Source organism: Triticum aestivum, chromosome 7B (genome assembly GCF_018294505.1).
Source record: "Triticum aestivum cultivar Chinese Spring chromosome 7B, IWGSC CS RefSeq v2.1, whole genome shotgun sequence".
NCBI lineage: Eukaryota > Viridiplantae > Streptophyta > Magnoliopsida > Poales > Poaceae > Triticum > Triticum aestivum.
In genome coordinates this window covers 743239574-743255258 of record NC_057813.1, presented here as the reverse complement: position 1 = coordinate 743255258, position 15685 = coordinate 743239574, and the positions used below count along the sequence as shown (strand labels likewise).

The window sequence follows — 15685 nt, the reverse complement described above, 5'->3', positions numbered from 1 at the left end:
TGATTAGCATGAATACTAGCAATTTCATCATAGTTTTCATCACTAGTGTTGTCAACAAGTAAATCATCATCACCTAGCAAATCATCTTCATCACTATTGAAATCAACATACTCCGGGTGTGATACCTTGGGGCCTTTAGCCATGAAGCATCTTCCAATTCCTTCATTTGGTGAGTCAAATATGTCATAGGAGTTGGATGATACAAGTGCAAGACCGACAACACCTTCATCTTGAATATATTCGGAGTCGGGAGTGATAGCTTCTCTCGGAGTCGTTGTCGGAGTCGGAACCAAATAGCCATTCACAAATGTGAAAATGTAAATGCACAGTCGGACGGAAGGATAGAGCGAGCGTAGATTTTTTAGGTGAAGAAAACATTCCGACTTAAACTTGAGGAATTGGGGAGGAACTGAGGAGTAACTCCTCAAATATTGAGGAGTTAAAGTTTCAAAGGTAGGGCCTAGTCATGGTTAAGTCCTAATAAAAAAATTATGGAGTTAAAGGTTTTTAGGTGAAAGACCAGAACCTAGGACACTGAACACAAGATTTGACACAGATATACTGGAAAAACTACTTGTCAAAAAGTTGCCTTGGACACTGAAACGAATGTAAAGCATAGATATATCACCCAACTAAGATAAAGAAAAGTAAAGAACAATTCAAGCCAAAGATGTAAAATACAGATTCCATCTTATTACGAACAGGAGAAGCATACTGGTTAATATATTCCTTTCCGCCAATGTGATATGGCATGGTCATCCTTCTCCACTTACATCGTCCAGTTTACCCAGCCATGTTACTGTAATTTTTGTCCGCCTATTGCCTATTCTGTGGATTGCAATAGCTTGAACTCTCTTCAGTTCCGAGAGTGTCAATATCTCAGGGTTTTCAAGCCAATAGTAGCTTCCTCCAGTTGGCCAGTTCCATCAATAATGATATATCCAGCTTTTTAACGGATGGGCTAAAAGTTGGATTATAAGCAAATACCATGTAAATGAAGATATAATATACTTAGTGCCCCTACTGCATGATCCACGGATCCATCCAAGTTTCCCTTTCTCATTGTCATAAATTACCAACTGATCCTGCATTGTGATATCTACAAATAGAAGATCAAATCGAACTATCACAAAAAGATGCAAGGTATGATCATTTCATAGACCGGGTTGTGTGAGTCTAGACTTTGTACCTCCAATTATGTTGAAATTAAGTTTGGCCACCGACCCGTCAAGAATGCCCAAGCACACATTTCCATTTTTCTGGCACAAACAATTGACGATATCTTTAGCCTTTGTTTTTCCAATAAAAAGTTTGTGGCACACTACTAGTATTCGGTTGGGTTATCAAATACTTACGGTAACAATGAGGTAGTTTTCAGGAGCGATCTCCATGGCTGTATTCTTCGAAAACATCAGGAAGAGTGATTTGAACTCCTTCTTGATGTCAGACACAGATTTAAACACTTTCTGCCCTTTCCAGCAAAGAGGTAGACTGGGGTCAGACACCTTCGTAAGTGACTTGCTGAGACCAGCTTGGATCTGCAACATTAGCATCTCATTAATGCATTGTTTCCTTCTTCGGATTCCTGGCAACAAGAATGTAGTGTGTTTCAGACCTACCGCAGAAACAGTCGCTTGGTATGGCTGGGCAGCAAAGTACGTATAGGTGCTACCGCTATCAAATACCACCTCCGTTGGCTTCACTCCTAGTGGGTGTTTATCGAAGTAAAGTGTTCCTGAGCCAGGTGAGTAGTAATTCCTGAAAGTACAAGTGCTCTATTACATATGGAATCATGAGAATCACGTAAATCAAAAACACCTACAATTCAGTTTAGCCCTAAACAGATTGTGTTATTACTTTATAACAAAAAAGAGCATGTTTAGTATTCCTAGCTTCTTTTATTTGTATAAGCCACTGCTATAACAAATAGCATCATCTACAACTTCCCTCGTTAAGGATGATCTAAAGGCCACGGGCTGGTTAATAGACAGCAAACAAGAATGAGAGTACCAAATGTTTGTTTGCCAAAAAGCAGCATCAACGATTTGTCATATAAAACGGATGTGAAAAACTTGCCCTCTCATGATTGCGAACGACAAAAAGGTAACTTCAAATTTAAGTTATTCTCCTTGGTCACGGTAATTATTTGGGAAGTGTGTTTGATGGATGCAATGTCGCTACTCACTGGTGATCAAGAACTAAACTATATACAAAAAAAGACCAATTGTTATTAGAGCTAAAACAAACAAAATTTAAACATCTTAACCTGTATTAAACTTTAAATGAAAGTATTGTTCCCTCCATGAATAACAAACAAACATCATGGATAACAGTGCGTACCCAGATGTGCTACGAGCCATCGGCACCCACGTTGCGCGTGAGGTAGACACGATATCATCCCCAAAGTAGAGGAACCCTCCTCCGTTCGTACTGAGGCAATGGGCAAGTACATTCTTGGTGATGCCTTGCTGCTTGAGCTGCGAGACCAAGCTAACTGATCCCCTCCCAAGCCCAAGCAAGCCATCTGTCGCTGCCTGCACTGCCCCATTCTTTCCCACCTGCTGGTCATAGCCACAGCTACACAAAATATAGAAGCAGATATAAAGAACTAAATCCAGCCACCAGTAATGACGCAATGCTTCACAAAGTGCAGTTTTTTTTTGTAAAATTCGCAGTGGAGTTACTGAAAGGTCAACAAGAACAAATTCAGTCCCACTAATGGGGCAATGCTGCCCAAAGTGGATGTTGTGAAAGGGCATGAGTTGCAAAAAAGAATGAGTTACTAAAAGGACATAAAAAACAGCAGTCAGTGGTAGTACTGAGGCAATGCTTCACAAAGTGGCATAACTAAATTCAGTCACCAATAATGAGGAAATGTTTCAGAGTGACAATACCCAAAGGTGAGGCTGCGACTAACACGGGATGAATTCCGTAGGGTTAGGCCGAAGCTGTCGGTAACGAGCACACCGCGAGAAGACGAGCTGTCCGTGTACTTGATTTTGTAGTCGCATTGGTGTGGTGAGGGGCACTGCTTGTTGTTAGGAATCTGTGAGCTGAGCAGTGTAGTACAGAGTGAGTCTGCACAGGGCACAATCTTGCTCTTTGTTGGCTTGTACAATGGGTGCGGCACCTGCAATAACCATCAGATCAGACCAAGAGTACGCATTTGACACCAAATCTACTACAACAATAATAATGCATCAGGAAAGTTTTATACTTCACACACAAAAACCCAGCTTTAAAAAAAAAGAACTGGGAAACTCACAATCTTGAAGCACAGTGAAAATAAATCTGAATTAATACCTGTAAGACACCCAACAACCGTGGAATAATTATTTAATCTAGGCCTCATGGCCCATCTTTTAACCCCCGAATGTGGAAGATGAGAATCGAAGGTCAACAATGTGGCATCGTTAAATCGAAATTTTTCTATACTGCATTAGAATAGTGACCAGTAACTGGAATTTTGAATGCAGTTATGGTCAAACTAGTATTGGATTAGATTTCACACTGACGCGTACTCTAGTACTCTACCTTGTTGCAGCTTTGGCAGGGAGCGTCGCACTGCAGCCAAGTGAGGTCACTGCCGGTGTCAATGTCCAAGAAGTAGGGCCTCGCCGGATCCCCAATGTTCATGGTGGCATAGTAATGCCTGCACAGATTTATCGATTTGAAAAAGCTGGAATGATAAATCTAGAACGTTCAGGATTTGACCATGGCAAATCGAACATTTCGATGGTAATTTAGTGACACGGTGATGACAAGTTTAGTTGACACGCATGACAATTTTTGCGGCAAAAAATACACAGAGCTAGATTTGTCATGCAGGTCAACTACGTTCATCGGATTCTTGAAAAAATGCAGGTAACTTAAATCAATAGAGAAGTTCATAAATTCATTCCATCCACGCAGAGGGACCGCGCCTGAGGAAATCGTTAGGAAACCAGCGGGGAGAAAGGTTCGTACCCGGTGGGATATACGTCGCCCTGGAGCTGGAACACGACGGACGTGGAGGAGGATGATGCTGACGCCGACGGAGACCTTGCCGGCGTCGCGGCCTGTGCTGGACCTGGGGCGAAGGGGAGCAGGAGGAGTGGCAATAGGAGGCAGGCGGGCGCCATGGCGCGAGGGGCAAGGTGATGGCGGATTGCTGGAGGCAGGAACAGCGTCAACCTGTGGGGGTTGTTAATACTTGAGTGAGTTTCTCCTCCGCGCGTCCCCTGCACGTCGGGACAAACGCCACCAGCTGCATCTCCTGCATACACATCGTGAGATGCCCTGAATTTACTCGATGCAACGGCGCGTTAAGCAACCGATACTAGACGCTTGTATATGCTCCTTCCGTCGCATAATGAGACGGATTGTATTATATACTCCCGGTAGTACGAATGTTGTCATCATCTCTTCGGAATTTACTCCCACTTGCTTCTTGAACGTGCTGAAAGATTCTCGCACTGTTTGAGACCATTTTGCCTCCGCGTATCATCCGCTGTTGATAAAACTAGATTCGGAGTACCATGATGACTAGTATATTGTAAGAGATCACTATAAAACCGAATCATTACATGGTCATATGTTCTTTTGTGAATCTTGTGGACGTTGGATCTACATCCAAGCTACTCCATCTTCTTTTGACGTCAAGAGAAAAGATAACTCTTTTTTTTTACCTTGTTAGGGCATCTGCAATGCAGACCCTCAAATTTGCTTCGGCATGTGTCCGTACACAGGGAGACCAGTCCGCGGACATCGATGTGGGAGCAGGCCATCCAACATTGCTCGCATACATTTCAGCCACCTTTTGAACTAAAATGATTAAATTCGTGCAAATACAGCGGATTTCATTAAAATTCGGAGGTAATTTACATAAAAATGTCGATAGTTTGACCGTTTAACTAAAAGCTAAAAAATATTCTAAACTCTATACCGGACGACAACTTCATACGCGTGGTGGCCCTGCCCTGCCACATATAGCCGTCATCGTCGTCGTCCCTCCAGCGGCGCAAGGCCTTTAGAGGGCCGCGGCAGCCTTGTTCAGAGGCTGCCTGCCACTCGTGGCATAGCCGCTCCGCCTCCTCCTATGCGGTACGGAGTGCCGCCCCGGCTAGTGCCGATGGCATGGGCAGAGGCTTGGCAGTGGTCTTGACCTTGCCGGTGTTAGAGGTCTCATACTCTCGCAAAGAGATCACTCCTCACCGTACTTGGCGATCTCGCAGTCGATGCGACCACGACGTTTGGCGTTCGTCTCATTACTGGTGACGGAGCGGTCTAGGTCCCACACGACGACAAGCTCCGCGTTGTTGAGCACTTATTCCAGCACCTTGTCGGTCTTGGGGAACGAGGTGCGGCGGACGGCGTTGCACCGGTCGTACCACCCCCACTGCCACGCCACCTGCTCCTCCTCGAATACGAGGACCTTCGTGCCCAAGGTACCGTCGACACTGTTGTCTCTGATGTAATGGAGGACACGACCGTGTGCCTTCCTTATGGTTGGCGGTAGATCCTCGACGGCTTGGCGGCGGATGCGACAAGGAGACGAATCGGGCCCATTAGTGCGCGTGTACTGGCTGAGCACCGGTGGAGAAGCCGACTGTCCTTCACGCGGCGTCCAATCTGGACGTCATGTCCACGGTCGCGCAGGTGAGAGGCGGGCTCCACCTTGAATAGCCGTGGCGGGGGGGGGGGGGGCATCGGCTACGGATTGATGCGGTAGCGCGGCGGGTACGGTGGATCCTCCTGGACCCACACCGGCGATGGTGGTGCCGGGACCATCTAATGGAGTGAGCACTCCATCATGATCTCCATCTGACTGACTATTTCTTCGTCCATCAAAGTCGCCTCCGCGAGGAGGCGTGGACGCTGCTCTGAGTGTTGCTGCAGCTGCTGGTCCTCCTAGTCGACAAAGGAGAGGACGATCTCCTCCTTGCCAAAAGATCCGGCTACAGTGGATGCCGAGGGACTCGGAGAGCACAGGCGGTGGAACCAAGATCCACTGATGAACTCACACCACCACCGCCTGTCGAAGTGGACCACCGTGACTACGGCATCGCCGCTATAGGAGGAGGGGCTCAGAGAGGTGGAGGACATGCTAGGAGAGGGGAGGGGATCGAAGAGAAGGAGGTGTGGATGTGCATCGCTGGAGCACGGCTTATATAGCCGGGACCAGGCTAGGTGAACGGGCATTCAACCAACTTCAATGCGGCGCAGCGGCTGGAGTTGATTTCTCGGGACGCGCCGTCTGTATAGGGGATCAATTGTAGCCTTTCTCGATAAATAAGAGTGTTGAACCCAAAAGATCTAAAGGTAGAATTTATATTCCCTTCAAGTTCTATCGACCACAGATACAACTCTACGCACGCTTATTGTTTGCCTTACCTAGCACAAATATGAAGCTAGAAGTACTTTGTAGGTATAAAGGGATAGGTTTGCAAGATAATAAAGAAAACGTAAATAAAAGTTAGAGGTTGTTTAGATAAAGAAACAATTAAGTTAGTTTTCGTAGAGAGCTTTTTGTCACAAGAAATTTATTTGTCCCTAGGCAACCGATAACTAGACTGATAATCATTATTACAATTTTTTATGATGGAGAGGCATGAGCTAACATACTTTCTCTACTTGGATCATATGCACTTGTGATTGGAACTCTAACAAGCATCCGCAACTACCAAACATCATTAAGGTGAAACCCAACCATAGCATTATGTATCAAGTCCTCTTTACTCCCAAATGCAACAACCCCCTTACTCGGGTATAAGCTTTCAACAATATATATCATTTTTTGGGACTAACCTATATCTATAATTTTTTGTTGTTCCATGTTGTTACAGTATCAATCTTGGATGTTTTATATTCATTTACTAGCAACTTTATATCATGTTTTGGGACTAACCTATTGACAGAGTGCCCAACCAGTTGTTGTTTTTTGCTTGTTTTTTACTTCGCAGAAAATCAATACCAAACGAGGTCCAAATGTGTAACGCCCTCGATTCAATCGTACACTAATCATACATGAAAATGTCTACAATCAAGATCAGGGACTCACGGGAAGATATCATAACACAACTCTAGATACAAATCGAAATAAAACAAGCTCTATATTACAACCCAGGGGCGTCAAGTGCTCGAATACGTAAGCTCGATACAAACGAGAGCCGGCGGAAGCAACAATATCTAAGTACAGACATAAGTTAAACAAGACTTCCTTAAGAAGGCCAGCACAAAAGCAACAACGATGAAAAAGGCAAGGCCTCCTGCCTGGGACCTCCTAACTACTCCTGCTCGTCAGCGGTCTCCACGTAGTAGTAGGCTCCGTCGGGGTAGTAGTAGTAGTCGACGAGGGCAGCTTGCTCCTGGGATCCACTGTCGGTGTCAAAACTGCCAGATCTCAGGTAGGGCGGCCCAAACTGTGCGTCTAGGGATCAATCGTAACAAGGGACCATGGGACATGACGTTTACCCAGGTCAGGCCCTCTTAATGGAGGTAAAACCCTACGTCCTGCTTGATTGTATTCGACGAGTATAGGGGTTACAAGAGTTGATCGACCTCGAGATCGTAATGGCTAAACCCTAGTTGTCTAGCCTATGAATATTATGATAGCCTCTACGGACTACACCCTCCGGTTTATATAAACACCGGAAGGGCCTAGGGTTGTACAGAGTTGGTTTACAAGGGAAGGAAATAGCTCATCCGGACACCAATCTTGTCATCCACGCATATAGGAGTCCTACCCGGACACGAGGGGTGGTCTTTTGCGTTTATCTTCATGGCCCATCAGTCCGGCCCATATCGAATAGGCCGGACGTCCGAGGGCCCCCTAGTCCAGGACTCCCTCAGTAGCCCCTGAACAAGTGTTCGATGATGATGTGTTCGACACGTGGAGTGTCTTCGGCATTGCAAGGCGGGTTCCTTCTACTAAACATTTTAGGTTAACTTCCTGTACAGAGGAACTGTGTCCTGCTCTGCATAATCAATACAACCCTTAGCCACGAAGGCAAGATGTTAAAACAGGAACAACGTCTTGTACTGACAACTTTTTTCGGCGAAGCATCACACTCGATCCTTTAATATTTTGAACCTTTTTCACGCCTCTCGTTTTGCGCTTCGAGGCTTAGCCTCCATTGGCACGTCTTGTCAAAATAGAGATTGTCCCCACCCATTACGGGATTCTCATCAATGTGATTTGGGTAACTGAACCGCACCTTACACACGCTTTCGTCGGGAACAGACGAGTTTTATGGCTCGAGGGGGCGGGGGAGGGACGGTTGGTATTTTTACCGTCTATAAGAGGACAAAGAATTCTCCTTTCTTCCCCACACCTTCCTCTAGCTTCTTCCCTCCAACCTCCAAGCTCCAGCGCCCAAAAAAGACTCCGATCCTTCCCACCGCCACCACCCTCCCCAGTCATGGCCAGGTCGGGCTCCAAGGGCAAGTGGGAGGCCTCCTCCGTCACTAAAAAGGACGTCAAGGATCTCCGTAGCGCGAGCTATCTGTCCACGAATATCGCACATAGGCTCGCCGACAAGGACCAAGTCGTCCCCACTCCAGGGCCCGGCAAGAGGGCCGTGTTCATCACCCATTTCCTTAGATGGCTAGGGTTTCCCCTCCACCCCTTCGTCCGAGGCCTTATGTTCCACTACAGGCTAGATTTCCATGATCTAGACCCAAATTCCTTCCTCCACATATCGGCGTTTGTCTTCGTATGTGAGGCTCTGCTCCGCATCCCGCCACACTTCGGCTTATGACTCAAGGTTTTTCCATCTAAAGCCAAAGGTGGTCGACGGACAACACGCAGACTACGGTGGAGCTATGGTAAGCAAGCTGCCCAATGCCACATGGCCCAAAGGGGCATTCATCGAGACTGTCAAGGTGTGGTAGCAAAAGTGGTTCTACATCACCAAACCCCGCCGCGCCAACTGGGTGGCCATATCTGACTTCAGATCCGGACCCCCTACAAGGCTCACCTCATGGACCGCCAAGGGCCTTGATTGGGGGTCCCAAACAGAGGTGAAGATGTTACAGAATGCATCACCAACGTGCTGGGTACGAACACCAGCCTCACAAACGTGGCTCAAGTGATGCTCTTCCGCCGCGTCCTTCCCTGCCAACACTAGGCCTCCCCCATGTCGGAGTTCAATCCGGAGGGGCCACGGGCCCTGAGGCGCTTCTTTGGCACCACACACGAAGACATATGGAAGCTGTTCTTCAAGGCCCAAAAAAGCTGGCCGACGAAGACCGCGGACATCGGACTCGACATCGAGAATCCGGCCTCAGAGGTAAGCATTAGTTTTTCTGAATACCCACTCGGCCGATGTTTTAATTAATAGATATATTATCACCCGCCTTCCGCACAGGGCTGGACAACAAAGGCAGAGCGGATCAACTGTGCGGCACCGCTGCCGGAGAACCCAGCCACACCCCAGCTAACTGAGATGCTGGTTCTGGTGCCTTGTCAGGCGCCGGAGAAGAAGGCCAAGAAGAAGGGCAAGTAAGCGAAGGGCGGCCCCCACCGCAAAGGTCCTTCGGACACTATATCCGGAGAGACCAAAGTCCTCTCCTCCCACGAGGGAGACGAGGAAGAAGAGGAAGAGGAGGAGGAGGTGGAGGTGGAAAGAGACTCCCCCGCAAGGGGAGGAGGAAGAAGAGGATTGCCCTCGAAGACCCGGAGGGGAGGTGCCGTAAAGAGGGAAGTTGGCCCTCTCGGACAGTTCGGACTTCGATTTCAAACACGTCCCCAAGAGACCCCCAGGGTGAAGCCCCTAGCCGAATTGTAAGTATTAATAATCTTATTGTTCGTCTTCAGTTTACCTGCCTCTGTTATGTGAGTTGTATCATTATTTGCCTTTCAGCCTTCCCTGTGAGGTACCGCACACTCCCTTATCAGAGGGGAACTCCCTGCCGCCCGGGCAGGAGGACAACGACACGCCACCATGAGCCCCCTCGCCTATTGCCATGGGGGACACCGAAGTGTCGTCTCGAAGGACTTCTCCTAGCCGAGGAGGGGCGGGCGAGGCTGTTGAGAAGGTGCCTGAGCTTAATACCTCGGTCGCCGAAGACCTGGCGGAAGCGACCCCCATGACAACCAATGATTGGGAGCCCCATCAATCCGGGCCCCCGCCGAACACCATCCCGGAGACCAACGCGGCTCCGGGATTGGATACGCAGCCCCCTTCAAGAGAGGGGGGGAGGAGAAATAGCTATATCAGCAGCCTCCATTAATTTGGAGGCGGCTCATGCTCTGGAGGAAGCACGACAAAGTGCTTCCGTCGTGGAGGAGCACTGCACCCTGATGGGTGCGGTTATGAAAAAGGTTCAGTCTGCTAATAGGGGACTGAATGAAGCCTTCTGCAGCCTACTGACAGGCTTTGAGGTATGCGACGTAATGGTCTAAAAACTTTTCATATGAAAGGATAAACCTGTGTATAGACAGTAGCCCCTGAGGCACAGTCCAGATTAGAAAAAACCGGACAGAGGATCCACGTGATAATTCGGACAATAATGTACTGTGCTACTTTTGTAACAGTCATCCATGTTGGCGGCTACCGCCCATGCCGCACAGGTTTCCGAACTGAATCGGAAACTTCGAGTGGCCAATGAGGAACTCGACCGCATTATCAAGCGGTTTGAGGAAACGAAAGGTATGCGGAAATTTTGAATAAGGAATTTATTATCACATCAGAAGTGATATGTATATTGAGTAGTTTAACTCATGGAATTTTTTGATTATGATCATAGTTGGCGCAGCCGAGGTCGAGTCCCTCAAAGGCGTGCTTGCCCAAGCCAAGAAGGAGGCAGAGGAAAATAAGGCAGCCGCAGGTGGTGCGCCAGCGCCGGGCCTACGAGGACATCAAGGCCCGGCGCCACAGTCGCAAGGTGGGCGACATTGTCATCCTCGACAGCGACGAGGAGGACGCGCCCGGGACGTCCAACCCCCACGCTTCGGCGACCCTGGTCAGGGGTGCAGCAGGGATTGCGGCGGCTCTTGCGGGACGCAGGGTGGTGGCGACGACGGTGACGACAGCGACGGCAATGGTGACGACGAGTACTGCGACGACTACACCCAGTTCTACAGGCTCCTCTGCAGGTAGAAGGCGGGTGGCGGCCATGGCATAGCAGGGCTAGCCATAGTTTGTTAGTTTTCTGTTTTTTGTACAAATTTGAAAGAAAAATCGTTGAGTTTGTGCTGAATTCGAATCAAATCTCCGAGTTTGCGCCGAGTTGGGGGCGATGATTGGGAACACAATTGCCCTCACGCCGAAAGTAATCGCCGGTTCGGCCCTAGACGACACTTTTTCGGCGTCCTCGGGGGCCGAACGGCTAGAGATGCTCTAAGACTTGACCGTCCTCTATGCCCACCAATACTGCCTCCTCGTCCACTACCTCTAGGACTCGGCCGTCCTCCACGGCCACCACTCCTACCTCCTTTTGTGCCACCGGCTCCTCTAAGACTCGATCGTCCTCCACGCCCACCAATAGAGCCTCCTCGTCCAGTCGTTTGACTAGTGGGAGTGTTGGCATCGATGCGTGGCCTTTTGGTGCATTTACTAAGATTGTATCCCGACTCATCACATTAACCACAATTGTTGATGTCCGGTGCCTCCATGAAATGGCTGCTACCAAATTGTTTCATTTCGGTGTAAACAGCTAGATCATCCATGTCACCCCTAAACCTCTTCTTTATGCTTCTTCCCTTTGTCGGCACCATGAGTTCGGGATCGGGGACGATGTGTGGCCCATCATACTCAGGACACTGTGACTGATCGAGGAAGGGTGAAACCTAGGAGCCCATGTCAACCTCGTTTGTTCCAATGTGAACTCATGCAACTGCATGGTGGTACCATGGGATACGTTCAAGTTTCTGAACCTTGCCGCGGTCATCACGTGCGAGCAAGGCCAATGATACATGTGAGGTCTCTCAAAGTGACACCACCGGTTCATGAGGTGCACCTCCTACGCAGCTCTACCGTACGTCACCCCGTCCCTTGTTGTGCCACCCGACTCATCGACTTGGTAGATTTGTTATTTTTCATTGAAACTAATGATTTGTTGACGCGAGGACTTGCTCGCTTGATGCTTCAACCAGTCCTCAACTTTGAAGGGAAAATCCATATTTCAGCTATCCATTTGGCGGTGACTTCGTAATGCCTTAGAAAATACTATTGCAGTTGAGCTTGAAGAAAGTATATTTCACTATTGCAGTCACCGGCAAGGAACAAACACCCTTGATCACATTGTTGAAGAATTCCACCATGTTACTTTTCATGTCTCCGTATTTGAAACCTCCTTCATCGTGAGCACGTGACCACTTATGCTTCTCCGGAGGATGCATTGTCAAGAATTCTCTCCCTGCATTGTTCTTCTCCAACGCCCTGAATAGTTTATCATAGCGGCTTTGGAATGTGTCGGTGTTGAATGCCACACAAACATGGGTAAGATCCTTGCAAAACACCTTACTCTTGCATGCCCGGTAAAAGTTTGCAACGAAGTGCCTCATGCACCAACGGTGTTGGAGCTTTTGATAACCTAGAATGTCAACTTCTATTGCTTTGAGAATCCCATGATGGCGATATGATATGATCCATAAACCACATCTCTCTTATGGGGCCAATCACCTTCATCCTCACATTACCCATAAAGCACTCCCAGTTGTCATCGTTCTCGAAAGGCACCAACGCAAATGCCACCGGCAACACATTATCATTGGAAGAGTGGGCCATTGCCACCATCAACGTGCCCTTGTACTTGCCGGTCAAGAATGTGCCATCAATTGACAAGATGGGGTGGCAATGCTTAAATGCCTCGATAGATTGCCCAAAGCTCCAAAAAGCTCGATGAAACACTCCCTCAGTAGACTCGACCTTATGGCGCATGCCCGGGTTCCGATTAGCAATGGCTCCCAACATTCTCTGAAGAATATTGTACGCGGTGATGTAATCACCATGCAACATTCTTACAATGTTTGCCTTGTCCATCCACACCTTTCCATACTTGACCTCGTACCCGAGTCGTTCGAAGACAGAACTCATGAGGAACTTCAACTTCACAGTTGGATCATGGGATCTCTCATTCAACAATTTATAGCCTAGATACTCGGATGTGAGTTGGCGGTGTCCCTTGCTTTGGTCTGCTTTCTCCGGTGGTATGCACTCGTTGGTGGCCACACAACTATTCAACTCCCATTGCCCGGTTTTGTAGATCTTTCTTCCACGGACCTTCCATGGGCAACCTTCTTTGTCACATTTGATGGTGTAGCGCACATTTTGGTTGGAATGACCAACAACGAATGCCCTATGGTTCCGGATGCCGTAGTCACTCAACCATATCTTGAACTCTTGAAAACAACCAAACTTGATCCCTTTCTTCAAATGAGCATTCTCGTCCTCACCTGGTGGCCTTGGATCACCCATCCTCGGGCAAGTTGATGGTTTGACCAAACAGAACTCATGCCACCATCAACAACGGCCTTGTCGGCAAGACTAAGATCACGAAACAAAGAGGGTCCTCTTTCCTTGCCATTGATCTTCTTGTAGACTTGATTTTCTTTCGCCGTGAATCCATCCTCGTCCAATTCTTCTGGCGGACCCTCATCATCCGACTCATACCTACACATATGTCTATAAGGGAGGTTACGATCCATGTCTTGTTGATGAACAATGACATCCAAGTCACCAATGGGATTGTGATGAATCTCTTCTTGTTCCGCATAAACATCATCTTGAGCAATAACATCTTCATTAACATGAGCAATGGCATCTTCATCAACATGAGCAATGGCATCTTCATCAACATGAGCAATGGCCTCATCTCCAACATGATCACCTAGAAGAACTATGGCTCTAGCATTGATGTCCTCTTCATTTGGTTGGCTACTTAGTGGTTGGCTACAAGCAATGTGGTCATACACCACGACACCATCATGTATTGGGGAGGACACATTCCGGTTCAAGTCGAGTATTAGCCGAGGAACTTCAACCTTTGTGGCAAATAACTCAAGTGACTTGTCTTGTGATTCCTCAACTTTATCCTTATACACATTCAATGCAATTGAGAGGTGATGGGCATACTCTTTAATTGGGACTTCACCGCTACTCGCACATCATACTTCCCAAGAAGCTTCACATCATCACTTGGGTTAATCCAATTGAAGACGCTTCTCACTTTCATGATAATATCATCATAGCTCGGGCTGGTGTCAAAAACCATGGCCTCCACCCCTTCATCGGCGTTTTCCATTCATGAAAGACACCTTGTCCAAATAATGCACATTCACTAGTTTATCCATCTAAAAACAATGGGAAAAAATGAGTCATCCATGGGCCAGCCATTTCATATGGATGAACTACCTAAAATATGCATACTTTGAATCAAACAACTAGTATACCTTAATCATAGCATTAATCCTAACCCTAACCCTAACCCTTCCCTAACGAAATCAATAACCATAACACATAAGCTAGCTTGCCACAACAAGGATTGACCCAAAATACTTAGGCAAACCATAAATGCACCATAAATGCAAAACTTGAGCAAGAACTAGGGTTTGCAAAACAAATTGATTCCAACAAAACTAGGTGATTCCAACCAACCAAATGAAGGGCGGGTGGGAGAGGTACCTTCAGTGATGCAAATGCCTCGGATCCACCAGACAAATCTAAAGCAATGGAGGGGGATCTAGTGGGTGCTTTGGTGGGGGAGAAGAGGGAGAGAGAGAGCTTGACCTCGGTGGAAGAAGATGAGTGGACTTGATGGGTGGTGGGTAGGCCTCACAACCTTATCCATCTAGGACCCTACCGCCGGGGTCCCTGGCGGTAGGCTGTATAGACCTACCGCCAGAGGGTGCGACGCTAGGGCACTTTGCCACGTCAGCAGTCGTTAACGGCCAAATGGCCGTCTAGGCACCTACCGCCAGGGTGGGCGGCGGTAGCCTGTATAACGCTACCGCCAGGGTGGGCGGCGGTAGCTGTAAGGGTGAAATCCCCAAAAAAAATCAGACCATGGTCAGATCCTGCTAAAATACACGAAAAGGGTCAAAACACGAAATTTTGCCGCCCACAAACGCCGAGAGATGTGAGCAATTCAAAGATGCTATGGCACACATCGAGACGTCCAGGAGCTTTAGAAATACCTATTCTTTGGTCAATCAAACAGGCTCATAAAAATTCACACCAAGCGCTTCAGAAATTGGAAAAACAGTACGAAGAGGACAGAGAATCGGTCGGACAGGAGGGCAAAGACAGGATCTGTACTGAAGCGACGACTTTGGATCCATGGCAGTTGTGGATCGCTTAAGCTCTAAGGCATCTAACCTGTCCTAAAACTTGATAGACGAATACTGTCATATACTAGTGTTAAACTTTCGGGAAGACCAACTTTCGGTACTGCAATCATGCACACCATGACCTTACCAGTGCCCCCCTCTCTCTCTCTCTCTCTCTCTCTCTCTCTCTCTCTATTGCTTTCCATTTGTACTTTAAAATCATAGGATCACCAACCAGCGAAATAAAAATAAAAAATAGAGGTACCCCATAGCCTTGTTCGTTAGCACGATCTACGACATTACTCTCTTACTCACCGGATATTAAGAGGAAAATTACTAGAACGGTAGCCCTCGCTATGCGCCACGGTATCATATTAAGTCTGCTAGATGCGCTGCAAATAAAATTTATGCTTTTATAAATATATAAATTTTGCG

At 47.6% G+C, this 15685-nt stretch overlaps 1 protein-coding gene across 2 annotated transcripts; it reads right to left on the bottom strand.

The window, feature by feature from the left end:
• Positions 1 to 286: 286 nt before the first annotated feature.
• Positions 287 to 4174, bottom strand: LOC123160924 (aspartic proteinase Asp1-like). Of its 2 annotated transcripts, XM_044578772.1 has the most exons (8): positions 3967 to 4174; positions 3535 to 3652; positions 2895 to 3130; positions 2341 to 2577; positions 1620 to 1758; positions 1356 to 1538; positions 1190 to 1259; positions 287 to 1099 (listed from the first exon to the last, which is right to left on the bottom strand). In XM_044578772.1, exons 1-8 carry the CDS (start codon positions 4119 to 4121, stop codon positions 927 to 929), a joined length of 1311 nt encoding a protein of 436 aa, XP_044434707.1. In that variant the 5' UTR covers positions 4122 to 4174; the 3' UTR covers positions 287 to 926. The 2 variants fall into 2 exon arrangements, with proteins under 2 accessions (XP_044434707.1, XP_044434706.1); XM_044578771.1 differs by having other exon boundaries at positions 1356 to 1758.
• Positions 4175 to 15685: the final 11511 nt, after the last annotated feature.

What these genes read in the sequence shown, in the direction of transcription:
- LOC123160924 (XM_044578771.1), bottom strand. Translation starts at nt 4,121, where the DNA reads ATGGCGCCCGCCTGCCTCCTATTGCCACTCCTCCTGCTCCCCTTCGCC. An exon ending in CCTGCCAAAGCTGCAACAAG is followed by an intron (nt 3,131 to 3,534) that starts GTAGAGTACTAG and finishes TGGTTATTGCAG; the next exon opens with GTGCCGCACCCATTGTACAA. An exon ending in AGTCGCAGCCTCACCTTTGG is followed by an intron (nt 2,578 to 2,894) that starts GTATTGTCACTC and finishes TATTTTGTGTAG; the next exon opens with CTGTGGCTATGACCAGCAGG.